The 24,330-nt window shown below is 39.4% G+C and overlaps 1 protein-coding gene across 2 annotated transcripts; it reads right to left on the bottom strand.

The window, feature by feature from the left end:
- Window positions 1-1,463: 1,463 nt before the first annotated feature.
- RHOBTB3 (Rho related BTB domain containing 3) lies at window positions 1,464-24,034 on the bottom strand (the record flags this gene model as incomplete). Of its 2 annotated transcripts, none has more annotated exons than XM_084225391.1 (12): window positions 1,464-1,579; window positions 4,114-4,210; window positions 5,405-5,571; window positions 6,749-6,922; window positions 9,016-9,127; window positions 10,715-10,827; window positions 13,050-13,418; window positions 14,220-14,331; window positions 15,145-15,296; window positions 17,096-17,288; window positions 23,606-23,822; window positions 23,991-24,034. In XM_084225391.1, coding segments are annotated over 12 exons (1,824 nt in total). The 2 variants fall into 2 exon arrangements, with proteins under 2 accessions (XP_084081517.1, XP_084081516.1); XM_084225390.1 differs by lacking the exon at window positions 23,991-24,034 and adding an exon at window positions 23,918-23,988.
- Between the last annotated feature and the right edge of the window lie 296 nt (window positions 24,035-24,330).

The following is a 24,330-nucleotide window of genomic DNA, read 5'->3' as shown; positions in this document are numbered from 1 at the left end:
TGAAAAATATAACAATTCTTAAATCTTAAAAAAAAAAGATTCAGCTCCAGCAATTTGTTTTTCCACCTTCTCATAGATGCATTTTCCAGGTACATTTGATGTGGTAGAAATGCCACAGTCTCAGGCTACATACCAAATTACAAAGGCAGATGAAAAACCAGAATTGAAAGTACAAGAATGATAATGAGGCGTTTAGTTCCTTCATTAGATTTTGCTTCTAGAAAAGCACCTATGCTCAGGAAAAGGCTGGGTTCATTTTGGCATTAGCACATGTATATACAAGTCAGCAGCATGACAAGTTATTTTGGTCAAGAAAATGCTAAATAGCATCTACAAGGATCATGCCAGTCATAATATTCTGGGTTTTTCTCTCATATCTCAGAAAGGATCCACAGCTAGGTTTGTCCCACACAGTGTAGCTCACGAGCACACAATGATAACTAAACTTGAACTGAGTCCCTGCTGGGGAGGATTGAGCTGGAAGTCCCACCACAAAAGCCAACATCCCTGGCAGCACTGGCAAATCTGTGAGGGTCGTCTCCCTCACGGCCAGCACATCTAACGTGTATTGTGGTGAGTACGATTACTAGCACACTTTTCCCAAAAAAGCCACTTCTACTAGTGAGTTTTTTTACTCAAACTCCAAGAAAGGCTGTTGACCACTCTGCCGTTCTACCCTGTCTGTCAGTACCATACAGATATGCTCTGGGCATACATAGTTTTCCCTCTCTTTATTCCTCATGGGGAAAAATACAATATGACTATACTGAAAAAAGTGTTCTGCAGATTGTGAAAACAGGCTTTCTTCTACATACTGGCAGGAGAAATTATGTCATTCTTTAGCTATTTGGAGGCACTAGAGAATACCATGATGCATAGGAATGCCTCTGGAATTAAAATATCTTCTCATAGGGTTGTAGCAGAACTACATGCTTTCTCTGGAGTAATAAATTAATAGTAACTGCAATGCTTCTTAAGCCTACCCATTATATTGGGAACTAACAAATCCTGCAGAAAATTTTTGCATCCTGAAGTATATGAAGAACTTATGACCTGGCTTCTCAGCTTCCCTGCACTGCTACTGTATCTTATGTTTCAATTACACACACATTTACAAATCCAGTCTATTTTCAACAGATTCAGTTTAGCAGCCACAAATAACCATGAAAAACAATAAAATAAACAAAAAGGAAATTAGAAAGGGGAGCAGATGCCAGTCATGGCACTGTCCTGTAATACTTTAATCCCCATGAATATGAAGTCCTTGTGCTTAAAATAAATCTTCAACATACATTTCTCAATGCTTCAAGGTAAAAATTAGAGTGATTTGTTAGCAAAACAAAGAATACAATTTCCAGAGGAGGTGAGCATCAGGTTTCACTCTTGTCATGGTTTTTATATTCTGTATAATCCCCAATTCAAAATTTTGCAGTTGAAATGTATTTTGTATGTACTCAGTCTCTTTACATTACTGTGCAGTGGCATTTCTGAGAGTGGATATAGTTCCTGTAATCAGCAAGCTGCTTCAGGTACAAGTTAGAAGGCCAACGATGCATCTCTACAAAATTGCGCTCTTCCACTAGAAAAAGAAATAAAGGAATTAAATGTAATATATAGACATAGAGCACATGCGCACAGGCTGCAAAAAGTATTTTAAAATAGATAAAAACCCATTAAAGATATAAATACCACTACAAAAGCTAATGTGAGTGTTGCCTGTTTTGCTATGGCACAGAGGTAAGAGTTACCACACAACGTTTCCTTATTATTAAGTTAGTAATAAAAATGTTTCTTTGAAAAAATGAATACAATACTCATTAACGAGAACAGAGAGATATTCCTAAAGATCAGCATACTTTATCCCTAGAGAACAGTCATATGTGATATGCAAGGATTTTTCTATGCTGCAGAACTATAAAGAAGGTTATTTCAATTCCTGTGCCAGTAGTTTGTCTCAAGATCAGTACAGAAATCAAGATGAGGAGTGCAGCTAAGAATTCAACAAGACATTAATCTCTTATTGCGTGTGGTTTTTAATCACTGACATAGTCATATAAGAGTCTTTTACCCATATTATGTAGATTACTCTCCTCTGCATTTGCAGGAGGATGCATTTTCATCCCCTTGACCCCAGATATTCCAGAGTCATCTTGCATCCACTGCTCCTTGAGGGTCTCAGAGGAAGGCACAGCAAGGAGGCCCACACTGAGGGCAGGCAAACTGCACTCACCTGGGCAAAAGGCAGGGCTTCAGTCCTCAGGGGAATATCCTGCTAATCAAATCTGATTTCTTCTATGATTTCCCTATGATCACCTAACTGGTGAAATGAAGCCAGTTGATGTAATGTTTTTGCACGTCAGTAAAGCTTTTGGTACTGTTTCTCACTAAAACAGGATCTTTCTTGACAAAATGTCCGGCCCACAGCTGGAAAAACACATCATGTGAAGGGTGAGCAGCTGGCTCACAGGCCAGGCACAAAGGGTTACAGTGACTGGGGTGACTTCAGACTGGGGACCTGTCACTAGTGGGGTTCCAAAGCCTCCATCCTTGGCCCTCTGCTCTTCAACAGCTTCATAAATGTCCCCGATGGAACACTGGAAAGGACAGTGAGCAAATATGCAGATGCTACAAATCTGGGAGGAGCTGCTGAGTTCCTCACAGGCAGGGAGGCCCTGCGGAGAGGCCTCAATGAATTAGAAGACTGGGTGATCACCAAGCATATGAAGTTCAAAAAGGGACAGAGCTGGACTCTGCACCTGGGACACGGCAAGCCTGGATGCATGGACAGACTGAGGAATGAGATGTTGCAAAGCAGTGCCCTGGAAAGGAACCTGGGGGTCCTGGTGGATGACAAGTTGAGTCAGCAGTGTCCCGGCAGCCAGGAGGGACATTCCTGCCCTGGGGGCACCAGCCCCAGCAGGGCCAGCCCGGCAAGGGAGGAGGTTGTCCTGCTCTGCTGCCCACCGGGACGGCACCGCCTCAAGTCGGGGCAGACTGGGGCACGGCAGTGAGGGAATGACATTAAAACTATTGGAGAGTGTCCAGAGGAGGGCAGTAAAGGGCCTTGAGCGGAAGCTGTGTGAGGGGCCTCTGAGGGCGCTCGGTCTGTTCGGCCTGGAGGAGACTGAGGGGAGGCCTCAGTGCGGTCTGCAACTCCCTTGTGAGGGGAAGAAGATGGGCAGAGGGGAAAAGGAGGGGCAGACACTCGAAGGATATGGCCTGAAGTTGTGTTCAGACCTCCTCGGGGAGGTTTAGGCTGGATTAGGAAAAGGTTCTTCCCTCAGTGTGTATTTGGGCATTGGAACAGGCTCCCCAGAGCAGTGGTGACAGCACCAGCCTGACAGAGTTCATGAAGCTTTTGGACAATGCTCCGTGGTGTGACTCTTGGGGATGGTGTTGTGCAGACCCACGAGTTGCACTCAGTGATCCTTGTGTGTTCTTCCAACTCAGCTAATTCTGCATTTCTATGAAGGTCTCAGGTCTTGGAAAGCCCTCGGAGAGCCACTGCCTGCTGCTGTGTTGCTGTCCCGAACCTCGGGGTAATGAGGTGTCACAGGTCAAAGAGATGCACCCCTCATCAGGGTGAATGAAATTCACACCGGCAATGAGCAAAACTTTCTAGTTACACCACCGGAAGCAAATGCAAATGCTTGGAAAAAAAAAATATCAGGTCCCTGGAAGAAGCTGGATTTATTTACTTGAATGGGCCATAATTTTTTCATTTTATAAGATCTGCTGGAGCATACTATAAGAATCCTATTTTCTTAAAGGAAAACCCTAGCACTTGAAGAAATATCAAAAATGACCCATTACCTTGATTTAAATTAGCACAATAATATGAAGGGGTTGACATACAATGACCAAACTGGTCCAGCAAATTCAATTATGGGTGGGAACCTGGCCATCCCAACAGGACCCATAAAAATGGTGATGCAGTGCTGGCTGTGTCATGTTGTGTGCTGATCCCACACCAGGGTGGTGAAATATCCTGCTGGAATATCCTAAAGAAACCCTAATTATTTTCTCATGCAAAAATGGTGTTATCCAGAACATCACTTTTCATTTCAGCAAAAGATAAAAATATTTGTCTTTTCAAAATGAACAGAAGAATACCTGAAAGTTCTTGAAATTCAGGCTTTTGACTGAAGATGAGGTAGTTAGTGGCAATAAAATGAAGAAGCCAAGTTGAAAGGCAATCAGAATTGTGAAACTGTGGGAAGAAAGAAAAGACAAAAAAACCACTTAATGCTATCATGTCTAAAACATAACCACATCTCACATGTCAAAATATTTCTGGTTTCCATTGTGAAGCAATTTACTAAATAAAGTTTTAACTACGGAAGATAATGAAGGAAAAGTAATTTAATGGAAATATGTAAACAGGTGAACACCCAAGAACAAATTAACAAAGTCCCTCTCCCAGAGGTAGAAAAAAACCCTGAAGTATCATGAAACTTGGAAATTTTGAAATCTGCACAGAGGCAGACCTTCACAGGAATGGAGGGAAGGAATGTGGCATGTTGGTTTTGTGGTCTCCTCTTTCTGCAGAAAATCCTATTTGATTAAGGCAATATCCTACAATCTAGTTTTTATTTTCATCTTCTGTTTTCCAACCCTATCTTTGTTCTCTCTCTTTTTTTAGCCTCTAATCTTTTCTTTTCCTGCTTTTATGAATTTCTCTCAATATTCTATGCAGTTGGAACTCCTTTGTCACCTTCTTACTGAAAGTGACAAAGGAGTTCCGACTGCATAGAATTTTGAGAGAAATTTTCTTTTTTGACTAAAAGAGGAATTAGTGCATCTTTACTTGCCTAAAACCCATCTTTCCTGGAAGAAGCTGTAGTTAAGTTGAATTACTGCAGTGTGTCCATGATAAAAGAAATTCTATGGATGAGGGTGTGACTAGAGGGTCTGGAGCTCAAATCTTATGGGGGGCAGCTGAAGGAGGTGGGGGTTTTATCCTAGACAAAAAACAAAAAAAAAGAGGCTCTGGGTGCCCTTATCACTCTCTACAACTCCCTAAAAGGAATTTGTGGATGGGTGGGGGTCAGTCACTGCTCCCAGATAAAAAGTGACAGGACAAGAGGAAAAAGCCTCAGGTTGTGCTAGGGAGGTTTAGGTTGAATAGTAGGAAAAATTTCTTCATAGTAAAGATTGTCAGGCTCTGGAGCAGGCTTGGGTACAGTGGTAGAGGCAATTCTGTGATTCTGTAACCGCACAATCAGCAGTTAAAGGCTGAAGGATTTCTTCTAGCCACCCTTGTGTCACCAGTTATCCCTAATAAACAGATTTTATACCAACATGTTTCCTTGGGAACAGAAATTGCTCTTAATATTTTTAAAATTTTTAAAACAACTTATACAAGTCAACATATATATTCTCATTTGATATATACAGTAAGTACCTTAGCTTTTTTGAGCAAGCTAACAATACTGAGGCTTGTGGAAGCCAGTTCCCTGCTAGGCATGCTCTGAAGCTGCGTGATGATGTAAAGTTCACAAATATGCTGGAGTCTCATTACTTGGTACATCTCTGCACAGATCAGCAGAGACATCGCTTGGAGAATACTGGCTAAAAAACAAGAAGACAGAAGTTATATGTATTTTACCTTTTTGACAAGATGATCAAAGCTATTTTTCACTAAGCTGAATTTTAAATACCTAAGAACAAACACAAAATCAGACTCCTGTGATCACCTTGTTTTATTTTTTCCTTATTATAAATTTTTGTTTTCTGTATCACCTTATTCTTCCAGATAAGCTATTCAATTAAGAAGAAAAAATGGGTTTAGAACTTTTTGGCAGATGGGTGTAAAGAATTGCTGTCAATATCATGGATCTTGAAGATGATAAGTCAAGTGTTGCTGATCTATTCAGAGTAACTGAGAATTAATAACTGGATTTAGCTAAGTTCTCCATAAGAAAAGCACTTTTATGATACAAGAAAATATAGCCAAAAGCCCAAAGACAAAAAAAAGAGTGACTTTTTTTTTTAATATAGCACAGTAGTTGCATTTTTAAACTGATAAACAAGGAAATTTTAGGTGAAGTGAAAAGAGGAGCATGGAATATCTAAAAATAAGGTAGAATAATTATTTCAAAAGAAAACAAAAGCAAAAATACATATCACAATAACGTTTACTCATTATATCAAGGAAAAATTATTTACATTTAAATAATGTTTTAGATTTAGCATTTGGATTTTCTTCTCATAAGAAAGATAAAGATCAAGATGTAAATAATATTTTAGCTCAATTTTTCTTGCCAAACACTCCTGTTGGCATATTTTTCTGGGTTTACATACACATAAGATAGCATACACATAAGGTAAGATATTCCTGCAATTTAACCTTGTTTATACAAGGTTAAATACACTCAGCTATCTGTGTGTTCAAGAAATGACAACTTTTAAATTTAACACAGAATCCAGATTAGAAAGCAGTATTACTGTATTGTAAAAAAAAAATTACAAATATTAAAATGGATCAGAAATGAAATTGAAACTTCTTTGAGTCTTGTTCTGTGACCACAAAGCAAATAAATAATTTTATTAGAAATATTTCTTCTATTTTACTTATATAGGACAGATTTTTTATTGCACAATACAAAAAAGTTATCTTTCTTGAGACATTGCACATTCAAATATTGGCATTTTTCAATCAAATAGGTGCTGCTACATTAGTCTCTATCAATGCCTGCTCTGGAAAAATGAGTTACAGATATAGAACTGTATTTCACAGTTTCCTTACCTGGGCAGCAGGAGTCAGTGTAAAGGTACTCTAGGAAGGACAGGAAAGTGTCTTTGGAAACCCCATACACTGGAACTTGAATGCTATTTGCTTCTAGATAATTACCATTAAACATAGCTGCCATAACCTCACAGCGAGCCACCAGAACTGCCCTGTGGGCTGGTACAGTTGCACCTGCAGGATGCAAGACAAAAATAAATATACAATGATTTTATACAACACAGAAAGATCTTCATTTTAAAGTTCATGTCTTCTTAGGAGGTCTTCACCCCACTGAACATGATTAAAGTGCTGAAAATTGACAATGACTAACAACACACTCACTTCATAATAGTTAGGATGAATAATGAAGAGTAAAAGAAAACAAAAGCAACAAACAAAAAATTATTTAAGCCAAAATGCAATAGACTAAACCAACTGAGAATAGACAAATAGAATAAATCTCTTCACAATAACCTCCAGCCCATTTCATAAATATGCAGTGTTATGAATTGTTATGCAAATGGTTAGTGGTTGGACTTGATGATTTTAGGGGTCTTTTCCAGCCTGGGTGATTCTATGAAGAGTCATTTATGTTCATCAGTAACCCTGCTGGTCAGTAATATTTGTACAGCATGACCATACAAAGCAGAGAAAAGCAAATTTTTCCAGATGAAATTCCATTAAGTCCAGTAAGTAAGTGTAATTTTAAATAGATACTGTGCCAAAGTGAATTGCCTGAATGCTTTTCTTATGAGAAAAACACTGATGATTTTTTCCCAGAAATTTATTAATTTTCTATTATTTGCAAGGGAACCCTTTGCTTTACTACAGCCTTTGGAAGACGTGGAGAGGCCAAAAGCCCAGGGTGGTAGAGGCCTTTCAGGCTGCAGAGTCCAGCTGGACTGAGCAGTCCAGCTCAGTATGCAAGGAAGTGCCAAGCAAGTGCCAGTCAGGACAGCAACCAAACCCAAAATGAGCATTTAGAGTTGGATGTAAATGTTTTAATCAAAATTATAATAAACAGATCAACTCACATGCAATATGCTGTATATACTTGCAGAGAAGTTAGTGTTTTAATTATGTCTTTAATCACAACCATAGTACCTGAGTAATTCTTTGAAACTTTCTGGCAGTTTTATTGTCTTTCTACCCCCTGTACTTCTACTTTCAAAATATCTAAGCTGCATGCTTTGTGTCCTGTATGTGTTTGTGAATGGACACTTATCTACTAATTAAGATGTTCAGTCATGGTCTGTGTCTTTACACAGACACAATGGGCTCCAATTTTTCCTGGCTTCCATATTTCTGTAAGCTAGAAAACTCAAAACAATGCTAAGTATCCAAGGAATTTCTCAAAAACTTACTAATTTGTTTGTCTGGTTAAGATTAGGGCCTTCAATTTCTCTTAGTAGTTATTTAGTTTTGATACAATTACTCTGATTGGTGAATTTAGAAAAAAATTTGGAAGATGTATCAATTATTAGGGAAAACAGTTTACATTTTATTAGTGGATAAGCATGCTATTTAAAAATACTTGTCCACCTAGAGATTTGGGGTTTATTTCTGTGAAATACATAGTGTTCTGGTTTCATCAGCTTCCCACAAAGACTATCTCAGGTGTGAGACACTGAGGTGAATTGTTCATGTCATTGAGCTCAAAATCAGTATTTTCCTCTCCTTTACAATGATATTTTTGTGGAGTCTTTTCTGTGTGTCAAACAGAACATCTACAAGAGTCTCCTTGTCCTGTGCTTATATTTAAAGAGCTAATGCTTCGTATTTGTCCCTCAGATATACATCTGAAAATAATTATCTAATTCTTGAAGGCCGTTTCTGCCTGAAGGTTGAGTACGGACAGACTGAGAAATAGTGTTAGCTTTTAAAAACAATCTCATTCTTATTCTTACAAAAGCATGCAGCACATTTCTCACACTGCATCTTTCACTGTAACAATGAACACATTCAATTACAGACAAAACATTGAATCCTGACACTGCAGCACATTTGGAGTAAACCAAAATAGAATAAAATAGAATAAAAAAATAATGTCAATCAGGGAGGCACAGTGTGCTGTGACAGGGAGAGGGAATTCCTACAGGCTCAGCCCAGATGAACCATGGTGAGAGAGGACACTGCTGCAGGGCATCCACAGGGACAAGCTTTCCCTGCTTTCAACAAGGACAGCAAAGCACTCATTTCCTTTGTTTTGGTGCCTCCATGTCCCACATTCTTGAAGAGGGGAAAAAGGGTAAAGGATGGAGGCCAAGGGAACAGTGGTACTGTACCTTGTATTTTGAAGATTACATCAGCCAGTACAGGTGTGTTAAAGAATAGCCTGAGAGAAGTATTATAGAGCCGTTTTATCTGGTGAGACTTGCAGTCCTTTACAGTGTTTAGCTGAAAAATAAATTGGTAATGAAGTGCTGTCATGTGCGGCTGCCCACAGAACTAAATATTATGGGACATCATTTGTATGGGAGAATAAACAACAGCTTCTGGCATGTGCATTCCTCTGCAATCGCCTTTTATCTTCTAATTTCCTATTCCCTGCAGTGCAGCAGCTCTGAGGGGCCTCCTGTCCCTCACAGTCACACGTCCCTGGAATTCTTGACCTCCCCCATGCAGCCCCTACAGGCAGGTTGGGCTTGATCAGTTTTCTGGAGTCCAAACCTTTGCAGACATTCCCTGTGCAGGCTCAGTGCTGCAGCAGAACAAGGTTTGAGGGCTCTGGGGGGAGCAGGGATGGGACACACATCCACCCCGCGGTGCGATGCCTGTACAAAGGCAAGGCAGCTGCAAGTTTGGTGTTTATATTGCCCTGGAACTACCTCCGCAGAGGCAGGGGGAGCTCACAGGCTGGAGCACAGACTCCTCTTACAGTAATAACCTGGAAGTGTCAAGACCCTCCAAAACCCAGTACTCCCAGTTAGTTTTCAGTTTTGGTTTTCTTACCTTAAAAGTGTAATCTAAAGGACTGAAGTAATTAGTCAGTAAAAAACTGACTAATGACTAAAGGAACTATGCTAAAATCGTGTCGCTAGATTCTGACAAGTGAAATTCAGATGAGGTTGAATTTATGGTTAAAATGTTAAATTTATAAAATTTTTAGTTTTACTCAGAAAAATCACAATTCCTTCTTTTTGGCTTCATTAAAAAAAATGCTTAAATGGGAAATATGAGTACCCCGAAAGCATAAAAAAAGAATAAAAGAAACTGCAACAGCTCAGGCTCACTATCTTAAAAGTTTTCAGGCTCTCCAAGGCCAAACCTATAAATGTTTTAGTTGTGGGCACTAAGGCTGGTAAGCCCAAGACAGAGCAGTCATAAACTGAAAACAGTTCAGTGACTTTTTGATGTCTATATTGTATTGTCCCTAGAGAATCTGAGAGGTTTTCCTTTCTAAATCAACAGAAATCATTTGAGCAAATTCTATATTCTAGTGGAATCTACATGCTCCAAGAAAAAATGTCTGTAAAAACTAATTCTATATTAAAACTAATTCTATATTGTGACTTTTTATTAGCTTTATAACATATTACATTTTTTGTGTGGTCTTCTATTTAATTAAATATATTGTTACAGACAGCTTTCCACATCACAGCATTTATATGAGAAACCACCCTTCTGGATCTACTGCAGAAGCCCAACTTTTGGCTTAGGTTCAGGAGCAAATCTTTCCTGGGCAGCCTCTATTACATGGGAATTAGCAACCCATAATCATATTGCCAGACAATGTTTAAAGCTGTGAATACGAGTAATCCTTTTAGAATGCTTGCTTGTGTGGGTTTTACCAATTACATTAATTCTTCATGTTTCATCAGGATCTCTGCGTATGTGCCTGCAAACTACCCACTGAAAGCATGAAAAAGTACAGGCTGTTTAATCCAAAGTGACTTTAAAACAGACTGACAAGAAAACCTTGTCTGCAAAACAATTTCTCAAAAACTTAAGTAACTAATGGTGACCCAAGGGAGTTATATGTACCTTTCCTGGAGTTTTCAGGATGCATTTAACTTTCTCAAGCACATGCTCTGTTTTTTCTGAATCCTTCAGCTTGTTTCTTATGTCCTCTTCTAATCGTTCCCACTGGAAAGCACCTATCAAACACCAGGGGGAAACAGATTATAAATCAGCAAGGCACAGGCCTCAGCAGGCAGAGGAAAGATGACATCAATGCCAAACACATCCTGCAGAAATGGTAGGGGGGTTGCAAATAATTCAGCCTTTTAGGAAGGGCAGAATGCAATTTTTGCACATTAATTTTCATGATACTTTTTATAGTGCAACCAAGTACCAACAGGCTAGAGCATCTCGCTTGCTTTCACACTCAATCTATTCATTCCTCCCATTTCAGTCACTACATATTGCAAGTAGAGATTCAGAAAAAAATCCTTAATGTTTCAATATTTGTGGAAATTTTTTATGTCGTGCCCATGCTGCTGGCTGCGTTGTTCTGTAGGCGTTGGAACTAGAAAAATTTAATGCATAGTTACATTCTTAGTCCTCACAGTTAAATCAGAACAACGTTTGCAGTAGAATTTCTGTTATTCTTGTTTTTGCATGGCATTCACTGAGGTGTCTCAATAGCTTTCTTGGAAAAATGAAGAGAGTAAAAACAAATATAGTTTATCTTCATGCACTTTGCTGGAGTAAGTCTCAGAGGCAAAGTGGGGTTTTGTGGTAACTTTCAGTTCTAACCCAGGACAAGAAGGAGGCAGAAACTGATCAAGCTCAGTAACAAGCCCAACTCAGCAGAGTCCTGAAGATGCTCTGTGTCAAGAAGCTCAATCAGCATCTACAGCACACAGCATCCTCATCTCAATTATCTCCCATCTATACCACACTGGTTAAGGATTTATAACCTCATGGGGATCATGTCACGGTCCTGAAAATCAGAAAACTCATGATTTGTTCTCTTCTCAGCCTGTACCTCAAGTGCTTTCACCTCTCAGAGGCACCAAAGCATAAAGCAGAGTTCTGCCTGCAACTGCAAAATTTCACAGCTCCTTGGCTGACATAAAGGAAAGAAAAATAGGAAAATTAGTGCACACAAGGCACTAGACCCAAGCTGTAGATGGTAACAGATGAAGATGCTTACAAAGATATTTAGAATGGAGGAAAGGAGGCTCAGGGGTGAACTTCTTGCTCTCTTCAACTCCCTGGAAGGAGGTTGTAGCCAGGCTGGGGACAGTCTCTTCTCCCGGATAATAAGTGACAGAACAAGGGGAAACAGCCTCAAGTTCCACCAGGGGAGGTTTAGATTCAATATCAGAAAAAATTTCTTCACCTAAAGGGTTGTCAAGCACTGGAACAAGATGCCCAAGGCAGTGGTAGGGTCACCATTCCTGGAGGCACCTCAAAGATATGGCACCTGGGGACACGGTTTAAGTGATGGGCTTGGCAGTGGTGGGTTAGTGGTTGGACTTGATAATCTTAAAGGTCTTTTCCAACCCAAATTATTAAATTATTCTATGAATTAAAAATACTGTATTTATCCATCACCTGCTGATAATCCAGTTTTTATCCCCTATCCTTGGCTCAAATAAATAAGCACAAAAAATTAAATCTATGATTGATTTTTTTTCAGTGAAAAACTTCTTCATCTATTCTTTATGTTTGTTACTATTTTGGCAAGAACTGCCTTTGATGTAAAAACTCCAACTGAAAGCTGAAAGATTCTCTGACAGCTTAAAAAATATTTTATAAAGAATAAACAGGCATTAGCTACTTCCAGAAAAAAACCCCAAATCTTTCTGCTGAGGAATTCTAAGCAAAATCGGAAAAGTTAAAAAAATATCAGTGCCATTTTGATAGCTGGCATTAGGTAGGTGAGGTCACAGCCTGTACCAACTGGCAGCAGAACTCATGCAACACATTAGAGGTCTCCACACTGCAGCACTTATCACTGTTTTCTCTTCAGCTGCACCCTACTCAGAATAAAAATTACTTGAGTTTTCTTAAGCAACTCTGCGCTCTTGCCCTTGTGTTTAGAACATGCAACCATTTACAATATTTTAAAAGCCTAGGATCTGAAACTGACTCAAACTCCAATTTTTTTTGGCAAAATTTTGAATGTTATTGATGTTAGCCTATGGACTAACTTAATTCAGGCCCATTAAATCTGGAATGACAACTAACTTAATGTTTGTTATAGGTGATGGTGTTCTTATTGTGCATAGTATTCACAAGGGATAAAATAGGTGTGGAAACCAGGTGAGACATCATCTAGCAACAGCAAAGCCACGCTCCTTAGGGTGATGCACATATTCCTTCATGAGACAGTAGGAAATAAGTTGCCAGACCTGTTCCCAGCAGGTACCTGAATAAATGAAGTGGAGGATATCTGGGAGACAAGAGCAGAAGACAGAATCCTTCACCACCACCCTGACTGGTGGGACACAGGGTGGGACACCACGGGGGGAGGAGGGGAAGGGATCCCCCGCCTGCACCGCGAAGAGGCTCTGCGCCAGCTGCACGGCGGAGGCGTCCTGGGCGCCGCACGGGCTCTTCACCCCGAAGAGCAGCATGAAGAGGTGGCTGACAGAGCAGAGGATGATCTTGTGAGCCTCCACCGCCGTGCTGAGGTCCTCAGGGTAGAAGGCCACATCTGCACACTGGCAGCAGCAGAGCAGGTTGTGCAGGTCTGCGTTGTAGTGGGAAGCTTCGCCCTTTAGGATCGGCATTTTTTCTGCAAAAGAAATAGGGCTGTAAAACCCAAGTTTTACAACCTTAGCAAGTGCTAACCACAGGACAACTGACCTTATCAGGTCAGTTTAATTTTTAAAAGAGATATTCAATAAGAATATTTCTTATATGCTGTTTGAATATCTTGAGTAAAATACTCGAAAAATGGAAATATTTAGTACAGTAAGTTAAGAAGCACTAAGTTTAATAGTAAGTGTCTGTCCTTTCATGAAACCTCTATAGAAAGGTACATTATAAAGAAATTTTGACTGTGTATTCCAAATCTAAGAGGTCTGAACAAATTTTTAGAACATGGAAGAAGAGACAATTACAGATTTATAGGTGACTACTTGTCAGCAATTTTTTTCACTGAGCAAATGCATCAGATGCTCAGAAATCACATAAAGGTGTGTACTTCTCTCCCTTGCTTTATCTGCAGCAAACACAATCACTCTTTGATTATACTGTAGAGTAATAATTCATGCTCTAACAAGCTTCTTTTGTAATCTGTGTGTTAAGACTTACGTAAAGCTTTTATCAATTCATGTTTTTGTAAATCCACCAGAAAACCATTCTTATTAGTTATATCTAAAATAAACTAGAAATCCATTGTTATGTTATATATTGCCATACAATTCTCCCCAAGTATCAGTAAAAGGTGATGCAACATAACCAAAACAGCTGACAATAGCTAGCACAGCTCATAGTAACAATTGTTACTAAAAAATGTAGTAAAAAATATTGATTGTGCAAAGAAAGTGACACACATAAGGAATTATACTAGAGACCAGATATCAATGAGCACCTGGCTGTTCAAGCTGAGGTGGTTGGACTCGACGGCACTTCTGTGTCTTTTTCCTTTTCTTCATTTTTTCAGATGACTTCTGATTTAAACTTTGGATCATAAAATATTCAAGCTGAGACAAGAAATATATTTTTTTAAAAAAAGCTTTTGTTATTTAATAGCAACCTATACATCAAATTAAGGGTTCTGTGTGCAGGGCTAAAGCTGCTGACACTATTACCAGTCATCCAGGAGAGTCCCAAAACTCATTTCCGAGAAGCTAATATATTTAGATAGGACTAGCACAATTTAAAAGACTATTTATTCAAATGATTGTGGTTAATTCTTGTGTATTTAATCTTCCTAGAACTGACGGACACAAAGATATTAAATTTACTGACCTCTTTTGGTGCTAATTCTATCTTGGGCAGTGGCCTCATTCAGCTGGGTGTTAGCCAGCAAGATAAACGGATAAGAATACAAGTGGAAAACTTACTGCAATGCATCAAATAGCTTTCCTAAATCTTCCTACTTAAAACCAGAGCAACCTTGGTACTGCTAATTCAGATAGCATCATAGAGTCGTAGAATCCTGGAATGGTTTGGCTTGGAAAGTACCTTGAAGACCATTGAGTTCTTCAATGCCCCTGCCATGGGCAGGGACACTTTCCACAGATCAGGTTGCCCCAAGCCCCTTCCAACCCAGCCAAGAACGCTGCCAAGGACGGGGCACTCACAGCCCCCTGGACCATTCTGTTCCACTGTCTGACCACCCTCACTGTGAAGAATTTCTTTCTAATATCTAACTTGAATTTTGCATTGGTGGGAACTTGACACTTGGTGGAAGGGCCCATGGTGTGCCTCCCCTGGCTCTCTGAAGCCCTCATGTGAGTTCTGCACCTCATGCATGTTCCACCCTGCTTCCAAACCTGCAGATTCTCACTCACCACTCCTCCAAAGTATTTCTGGATGTAGAAGTCATTAAGAGTGTGCAGTTCAAGGTAAGTGGCTCCAAGTTCCTTTGCAAGCTGGACTCCTTCAGAGGTTGTGACACAGCTCCTCCTGTCTGAAGTGCACAGGGGACAGGTGCAAGGCACTCCTGGGGTAAAAAGTGATGAAAAATAACCATTTTGGCCAAATAATGCAGAATTCTTAGATTTCTACATAACTGTAAAGATATCTTACTTACAGGAGAACAAAGAGGGAAATGAAAAACAGGAATTTTATAGTAAGAAATCTGTAATGACAGAAAAACCCCCAACTTCATATTAATCAATTCAAAACACTAGTCACTCTACAAACCTCTGTATACATTACATTAGCATTACTTTATTGATTTTGTTAAGGTGGAAGAGTTCAGCCAGAATTATGGATGCCAGATTTGGCTTTGGCTCAATACCTTTGCATGCCCAGATCATGTACTAGCCTGTAGGTGTTATCAGTCATGAATGTCACCCTTAAACCTGTTGAATTGTTGTGGCCTGTCCATGCAGGAAGTACACACAGTAGTGAAAGAAGAAAATTTCCACTCCAGACCAACCTTTGATGGGTTTGTATGTACTGCAGGATCTGATTCATCTACATGTACCACACATACATTTTTTAAAAATGCAAAATAGGTACTTTTAAGATTATGCCATTCAAATGTTAAAAATCTTCTAGCCACATTGGGTCAGCTTTGCTTAATGACAGTAAGAATGTGCCAGCCATGGATGTGCTTTCAAATGTGCTGTGCATGCTCCCTGCTAATGTCCTCTGCCTAGACCTATGGATAACGTAATAAAACAGCTTTTTCTGGGTTTTTTAATCATTTGTTTTGGCAGCAACATTTTCCACTACAGAGGATTAAGATCTTAGTAATGTGTATGAGCAAACTGCTGTGTTCACAAATACCTCCTAGAAACAAAGGGGTTCTGTGTGTGCACAGCAGTTTGCTCTGACAGGTCCCAGGGTAAACCCAGAGGTCCAGCCTGGTGTCTCTCATGGCCACATTACTTAGGGAGGAAGACAGAAAAAACTAAGTGGAATAGAAAAAATAACTACTAGAGGAGTCACTAGTTTGGTGATATCCTGTTCTTAAACAAAAAGTTTAAGGAAATGCTTGAGGAATTTACCAAGACCTTGCCTTCAGAGACTGTCTGATTTATGACTCCTGTATAAATCAGAGCATGAAAGCTCTTGGTCATGATCATTGAATTACTAAATGGAAGAAAATAAATATTTAACTGTTATGCAGCTCTTTAACTGTCCTATATCTGTCACTGAGCTAAAAGGTTTATAAGTAGACCTTAGCAACACTGAGCATTCCATCAACAGAGGATATACTTCATATGGACTAATATTTCTGTGTACAGTACAAAATAAGTATCTACATCTACAGTCATCATGTCTCTTACTCATTAAAAGGAGGGATGCTCAGAAACACTTGTTATAGTAAAGTATCATGAAGTAAAAGACAAGCCAGGGTTGTGGTTTTCATTCATTGCTTTAGGAAGAAAATCCCAGAGAATTTCAAGGCTTTTCCCAACCATTCTCCAATGTTTTCAGAATGCTGGATATAATTTTAATCTCATACACCAGAGATACTTTATACCCAAATGTATGTTGCTTAATCCAAATTACTAGATTTAATCCTCATGTTTGATGGCTCCACAAGAAGAGTCATTGCAGAGGTCAAAGAAGGATAGGTTGCTTATCATCACTGAGGTTAATTAAGCACAGTGTTCTTGCCAGCATATCAGTCTAGAGAGACAAAATACATGTGCATATTACTGTCATCCTGACAGACTTATTGTTTCTGTTAGCAGCTTGGAAAAACAACAAGCTTCTACTGAAATTACATTATACCCAACTTCCAAATGAGATTTTATGTGTTGTTACAGGAGGCTGGATACATACCGTTTTTTCTTGCACCAATAGCAGAAATTATTACTGGAACTGAGCAGTGATTTAGGGCTTTTTTTACCATTGGCACATAGCTGTCCTTTAGTTCTTGAAATGAAGTCTTGTCATTGACAGAGTATTTAATCACAATAATATCAGCTCCTCCAATGAGCCTGCAGGAAGTGTACCAGTCACTGTCAAATATATCCTAAAAAGAAAAAAACACCAATCAAGAAATTACTGCCTACAAAGAAAAAGAAGAAATGTTCCATATTCTTAATGCAAAACTCTACCTAATTGTTTTTGTCTGATTAGATCTTATTTGAAGACATGCAACAATAAGCAGACTTCCTGCTTTGTAATTTCCTTGTTTGGAGAGCAAGTTGTTTGTTATAATAAATCAAAAATATTTTCCATTAATTTTCAGGAATTCTGCCAGAAGAATTAAAAATAGGGTTTATCAGGGAATATTCTTTCCAGGAAGAATCTTTGCTGCTTTAATTACTTAACTTTAAAATTGTTTCCTTTAGGAAATAAAAGCACCTTCAGTGGTAGATGTTTTCAGCAATTCATGCAAAAACATTATTAATCACACCATTTTAGAGAAAGGGTACCACAGAATTATTTTATGCAGCTATGAACTTTTAAATACAAACTTAATAATTCAGTGTGACTTTTATTGCTAGAGTTTCTACACAGCTTCACCAGGTGTTAATGTTTTCAGGATAAGGACTTCAATCACATACCTAAACTTTCTTTTTCAACTTCATATTCAAATTTTCATTGCTCTGTGCTGAGGACTTAACCTCTAAAACTGTTTGATATTCTGTTCATTTACAGCTGTGCTGTATCCACATGCAATATACAGTTATTACTTGTGTGTCTGTCATGGAACTGTGATTCCACAATTTCTGCTTCAGCTGGAGGTAGCTCATAAATACCAGGGGAAGCCTTGGCTTTGAATGTTGAAAACATTCAGCTGAACTGAAAACTCTTGAGAGAAGTTTGGAAGTGATCCAGAGAACTGAAGAAAGCCTCCAATGACCTGAAATACTATCACCTCTTAGAACAGAGAGACTTTTTTTGCCCTTTTCGTACTTAAAGGGGGCTTACAAGAAAGATGGAGACAAACTTTTTGGCCGGGTCTTTTGTGATAGGACAAGGGACAATGGTTTCAAACTAAAAGAGGGTAGATTTAGGTTGGACATAAGGCAGACATTTCTTATACAGAGGATGGTGAGGCCCTGGCACAGTTTGCCCCAAGAAGCTGTGGGTGCCCCATCCCTGGTAGTGCTCAGGACCAAGTTGGATAAGGCTCTGAGAAATCTGGTCTAGTGGAAGGTGTTCCTGCACGTGGCAGGAAGGAACTAACAATTCTAAAGCATATGTTTTTGCAACCTCTCCCCAGCATGGCAAGGGGGCTGGAAGGAGATTATCTTTAAGGCTCCTTCCAACCCAAATTATTCAGGGATTCTGTAATTCCATGGCAGCCCTGCACAGCATGTAAGGCAAAACTAGAAGAACTTGGGACAGTCAGGAAAAAAAATGGAAATTAGCAGTAATGAAATAAAGACAATATGAAAATAGGAATAAATAAGCAGAGAAAAAGTGACAAAAGGGCAGAACTCAAAGTTTGGGTAGTGGGGAGCAATTTGAGTTTTGTAAAGCAAGTACAGAAATAAGAGAATTACAAATGGGAGTGAAGTACATAAAAGATTAGTAATATCAACCAGTGGCATGGCTTGCATTGTCAACATAGCTATTTTTGATCACTTCAAAAGGGTTATTGTTTGAAATCTGGTGAGGTAGCTGCAATGCTCTTAACTACAAGAAGTAGCATGACCTTGATGGAAGTCAAAGTCAGCGAGTATTTGCCTGAAGTGTCAGTTCACATCATTCCCAATTCAGGCCTTGACCTTACAAAGAAATAAGTCAGGAAATAAATTACAGTACACATTCCCATTGATCTCTGTAATAGAAGCTTTTGTTCTGGAATAAGTAAACCAGAATTAACAATTTATCAGGAATAGCTCTCACATGATTAACCATGTTGACAATAGAAGAGGTCAAGTGCGCTGCTCTTTATATTTGTTTTTTTGAGAAAACTCAGTTAGAGATTATTATAATCCCAGAGTAAGGACAGTGTCAATTAGCACTTAATACAATCATTTAGGCCCAGTTAATGGTATAACATTTACACATAAATGCACATTTAGCACCTCTAGAAGGACTACCAGCTACAGTGCTTCGAGACAGCTATCTAGATTGACATTTGGAGAACTTGATCACACAAGCAGGCAAAAATTGAGAATCTTCAAGGGACAACTTTAGTACACTTTAATTGATGAAGATCTCAATGGAGAATTTTTAACAGTGTGGCGTACATTTAACACATCAAAGGTTTAAAGGAGAAATACAACACAACCTCAAAAATAACATGGCATATTTATCTGTTTTGTTCTGTTGGCAGACAGAAAGCACATCTGTTCCTTTGCAATTTCCTTCCAGCTGACCATTTTCAAGGCCAGCCCAGATTTGCACTTGCCCGTCTCTACAAGACTGGAGACAATGGGTGGTATCATAAACAAAGAGTAAAGCACAGGTGCACAAATACACTGTAACTGCACAGCTTTAAGCATGAGTAGTAATAAGTGCTTATGGAAACTTCCTGTGGAATTTAATATGTGTATTTTTATATTGTTTGTATATTTGTTTTGTGGTATATTCTTTTGCACTCACTCCAGTGTACAATGGAGATAAACCTCATGTGCCACAAAAATCCTCCAAAAATATTTCTGACAATAGGCTATTTGCACAAGACATCCATAAGACAGAGACTCTAGAGCCTCCTTCATTATTGCTTTTAGAGAACCTTTCATGCAAAAATGACAGGGGAAATGTCATCAGATGATGAACAGCCATTCAGATTCAGGAATAACCTTAATTTCAGGTTCCATCTATGAAATTTTTGTAACAGCTACTCCTCATCATACTTCCTGCCCCATTTCACAAGTCACATGTTGGCAAAAGGAAGAAGTATCTGTACAGCTAAGGTTATTTTCTTATGACCTTATTAATTATAATTTTAATTATACTTGTGTTGCTGTTCCACTCAGAACATATTAGGAAAAAAATCTTTATTTTTTTCCTCTCATGCCTTCATTCTGTGTCTCACAAGATATTCTTGCCATTAGTAAATTATACTTCTCAAGATTCAGTGTTGAAAATAGGGCTTTCAGAGGCACTGAAGATATGATTTTCCTACAAATTCACATGATCCCTGAAGACAACAATACTTGCTTTGTTAAAAATTATTCATGAATGCCTTTCTGAATGGCAGTGAAATTCCGCACACAAGCGCCCTAGCAATGCCCACGCTCTTTCTGAAAGCTGCTCATGAGCGTCCCCATGTCCAACCATCCCAGCCCTGGGTCTGAGGCAGCAGCAATGCCAACCACTCTTTGTGGGGAAAAGGGTGCCTGGGCACCCCATAGGAATGTTCCCCTGGGATTTCCCCAGGATCCAAGAGAATTGCATTGGGAACATTGGAGAGTTATCCCTCTCTATGATCCATTTACAGACCCAGTCTCCATTACGAAAACCTCCTCACACTGATGTTCTCCACACCACATACCAGAGTCTTCCCCGTTTTGGTTTTTTTTTGAGATTCCTCTGCAATTTCTTATCAGGTCTGCAGCAGGACAAATTTTATGGGTGTACTCTCCATAACTTACTAGTACCCTGGACTGACTCAGATAAGTAATCTGCAGCACAGATGGAAGTATCTCCTCCAGAAATCCCTCTAAACATCTCCCTCACAGAACAAAGGAAGCTCACATTGGCCTCTGTCATCCTCTCATAAATGAATTTAATAGTATTTTTTACCAGGATATGATAAACTGTTGTAAATTGTCACCTCAGACATTCAAGCTTAAAAATGAGAAGGGATGACATACTGAAAAATGAAAAGTTACTAGCTGTCATTTTTTAGTGAAGCAGTAATATGTCTAGATTCTAAAAATAGTAAATAAAATCTGAACAGGCTCAGATACCTGTACCTTTAGACATGGTAAAGGCTGGCCAGCATAAGGAGCACAAGGCAGCATAAGGAACACAAGAATTGTGATAAAGAGGAAAGAGCCAGAGAACTCCACTATGGATGATATCACTGATGTAAGAAAACTCACAGTGTTTGGGGGACTACTCCTGTTGGTACAGTAAATAACAAGGAAAAAATACAAAAAGGTTCAGGGAAAGAGACTGTCGTAAGGGAGAATTAGAAAAAAAATTAACAGAGCACCTTCTCAAAATTGTGGTTAATATTTGTGTACTAGTGACCTCCATGGGGCTCACTAGTACACAAATATATTAACTGCAACTTTAATATATTAACTAAAATTTTACTTCAGGTGTTTTTGGGAAATGACAAAGATAAATTCTGCTGACCCTCCTGCAGACTCAAAAGGCTGAGCAGTATCCTGGGCTGACAGACAGGTGCAGCATCAGACTGGAACTCAAGAAAATTAAACTGCACCCCAATGCGGCATGCAAAAGGATCCCTCCACTCACTGTGGAACTCTGCTCAGTAAAACCACATCAACATTGCTTTTCCAGACTCATGGCTGTGGAAGACAAAGAACAGCTGGGCACCCTTGAGTTTTGAGACTCACAGCTATCAGTGTACTCAGTTGCCAAGTTCATGTCTAGGACTCTCTTGCCTTAATCATATGGGTTAATCTAGATGAAGTACAAATCCCAGGTGAAATGTAAATCTCTCTTGGGCTCAGATGGTAGAGGCTGAAATACCTCAAGGACCACCCTACCACCACCTCTGTGTTTTGGTAAGAAGAAGCAGGGATCCTTTTCCATGCAGAACATGGCTTGAGGCAACATCTGTCAACACTTTGAATTGTTCTGTGGTGTTTCCCAGGCTAGCAGAGGAGCAGCTCTGAAGGACCCTCTGTGATACAGTAAACCTCAGGTGCCCAGGCTGTGGGAAATGGTCCTGCTCTGCCTTACCCTTGCAAGGACACTGCTTTATGCATGACACATAACCTCCTGCAGAGCCCAGTCCTGCTATCTGACATGTCTTCCATGAAGAGAAAAATGCTAATTTGTCCTCAACATTCTCAGTAATATATCTCCTGCCTCCTTAAGCTGATAGAGGGAAAAAAAAAATGGAGGTTTTTTTTCCTGCAGAATTGCAGTGACTCAGACAATAACAAGCTAACTTTTGAAGGGCAGAAATTAAACGGTGTCCAGAAATTTTGAAGGGCAGAAATTAAAAGGTGTCCAGAACTGAACAACCTTTTTCTGCAGAAGGTCAAATGCAATTAAAGCAATGTAAAAACACATCAACTCTGTCTCCAATCTATGTCCTTGCTTCCCCTTCTCCAGCTACCCCCACTTGCCTTCCCACCTCCCTTACCCACCTCCCTCCATCCCTCTGAAACAGCCTTTGAAGGCCTACAGACTTCATTTATATTCAGGAGATTTTACTCTTTGCTGCGCTCCGGTGACTCCAGCAAACTGCACATGCAGGTCACATGCAGCTTCACAGATTAGAAACAGGATCCCCCAGTCCATCTGAACTGGTGTCTGTAAGCAGCTGGCAAAAAGAAATAAAGAGCAGAAGGACAGCTAAACTGGATTGTTTCATTTTAAGGCTGTTTTCTTCTGATCATTTCATGGAGCTCCTGCAGATTCTACAAAAGGTTTTCCTTACAGGAGTAGAAAAATCACCCAAAGGATAGAATTATGGAGCTGAAACTGATTATTGTTTTAATTTCTAAAAGCTGGAAAGCTGAGGGGTTTTTTTTAAGGCTGCTAAGTAGTCATTAAATATGTTTTAATTTAGATTATCAGTATCATTTCTTAGATAATCATTGATCTGCTCACACTCCAAACTAAGTTTTCTCACTTACTAACAAAAGTGCTGACAACTTGCAACAGTGTCAAAATCTTTTTTATTTACTGTCAGATTAAGGTAATAATGTTAAGACATGATTATTCTTTGTACTAGGAATAAAATGATTCCCTTTATTGTTATATGAATAATATATAATTCATATAATATATAATATATAAGCCATCAGATCTTTTAATCTGTCATTTTTCACAGCTGGAAAACTTACTGCCTTTTTTTACAGAAAAATAAAATTTCATTTTATTGTTGACAAATATTTGGAGAGAGAACTTACGGTGCAGTGTCACAAAGAAGGCATTCTTGTTTACCTCTGGGTTGTCTTTCACAAAATTTCTACTAAGCAACACAGCTGAAAAACACACCTTCTTACAGGGAAGGCTGAGAAGAGGCTTTTTGATAAGAACCTTTTTATAGCACCTTTGAGATTTCCCAGCATTTGCCTGGTTAAATTTTTAAAGGTTTTTTACTAAATACAGTGATAAAACTACAAATAAAATCCCACAACAATGAAAACCATTTAAAATTAAGATATTATTTCATTTTACTAAAAGAGCTCACACTGTTAAGTGTAGTTAAAAACAATGAGATGGACCTCTTACCCAGACAGGACAGTCGTGTACCACCAGTCTGACATTTCCAAATACGCAGGCTTGATACTCAGTAAAAACTGGGTTTCCAACATGACTGGCAGACAAGCTGCTGTCTATCTGGGAAATGAGAGCACTTCTCCCGAGATAGCTCCAGATCAAGCTGGGCTGCTGATTGTCCTCAGAAAAACCATCTCTTTCATTCCCAAAAGCTACAATATTAACCGACCTAAAATAAAAATAATAAAGACGAAGTTGTGTTAACAAAGATGAAGGGCAGGGATAAGGGGAAAGAAAATAAAATCCCCTTAAATCAAAACTAACATATTAATCCTTCCGAATCCTCTTCCCTCCCTAGATTTTAACACCCTCCTGTAATCAACAGCAAAACACATACATGATCTCAAATCCAACAGCAGGGTGGGAGCAAAGCGGAAAAGAAACCTGGAAAGGCTGCTTGCATTGCAAATCCCCAGCGGGTTTGGCTTGTTATTCCTCGGTGTCCAGGCTCAGTCTCGCTGCGGTGACCTCGGGGACTCCTGCCGCATTGCCCCGGCTGGAGCCGGGCTGGGTGACTCGGCGCTGGCTGCTCCGGGCGATGGAGCTGCAGCCGCAGCAGCGGCAGCAGGATCGGCAGCAGTCGCAACAACAGCAGCAGCGGCAGCAGCAGGATGGGGACCTGCAGCAGGATGGGGACCTGCAGCAGGATGGGGATCTGCAGTAGGATGGGGATCAGC

This window comes from Fringilla coelebs (genome assembly GCF_963513975.1).
Source record: "Fringilla coelebs genome assembly, chromosome: Z".
Taxonomy (NCBI): Eukaryota; Metazoa; Chordata; class Aves; order Passeriformes; family Fringillidae; genus Fringilla; species Fringilla coelebs.
Note: the sequence above shows the minus strand (reverse complement) of the source record. Positions and strands in the feature narration are given on the sequence as shown.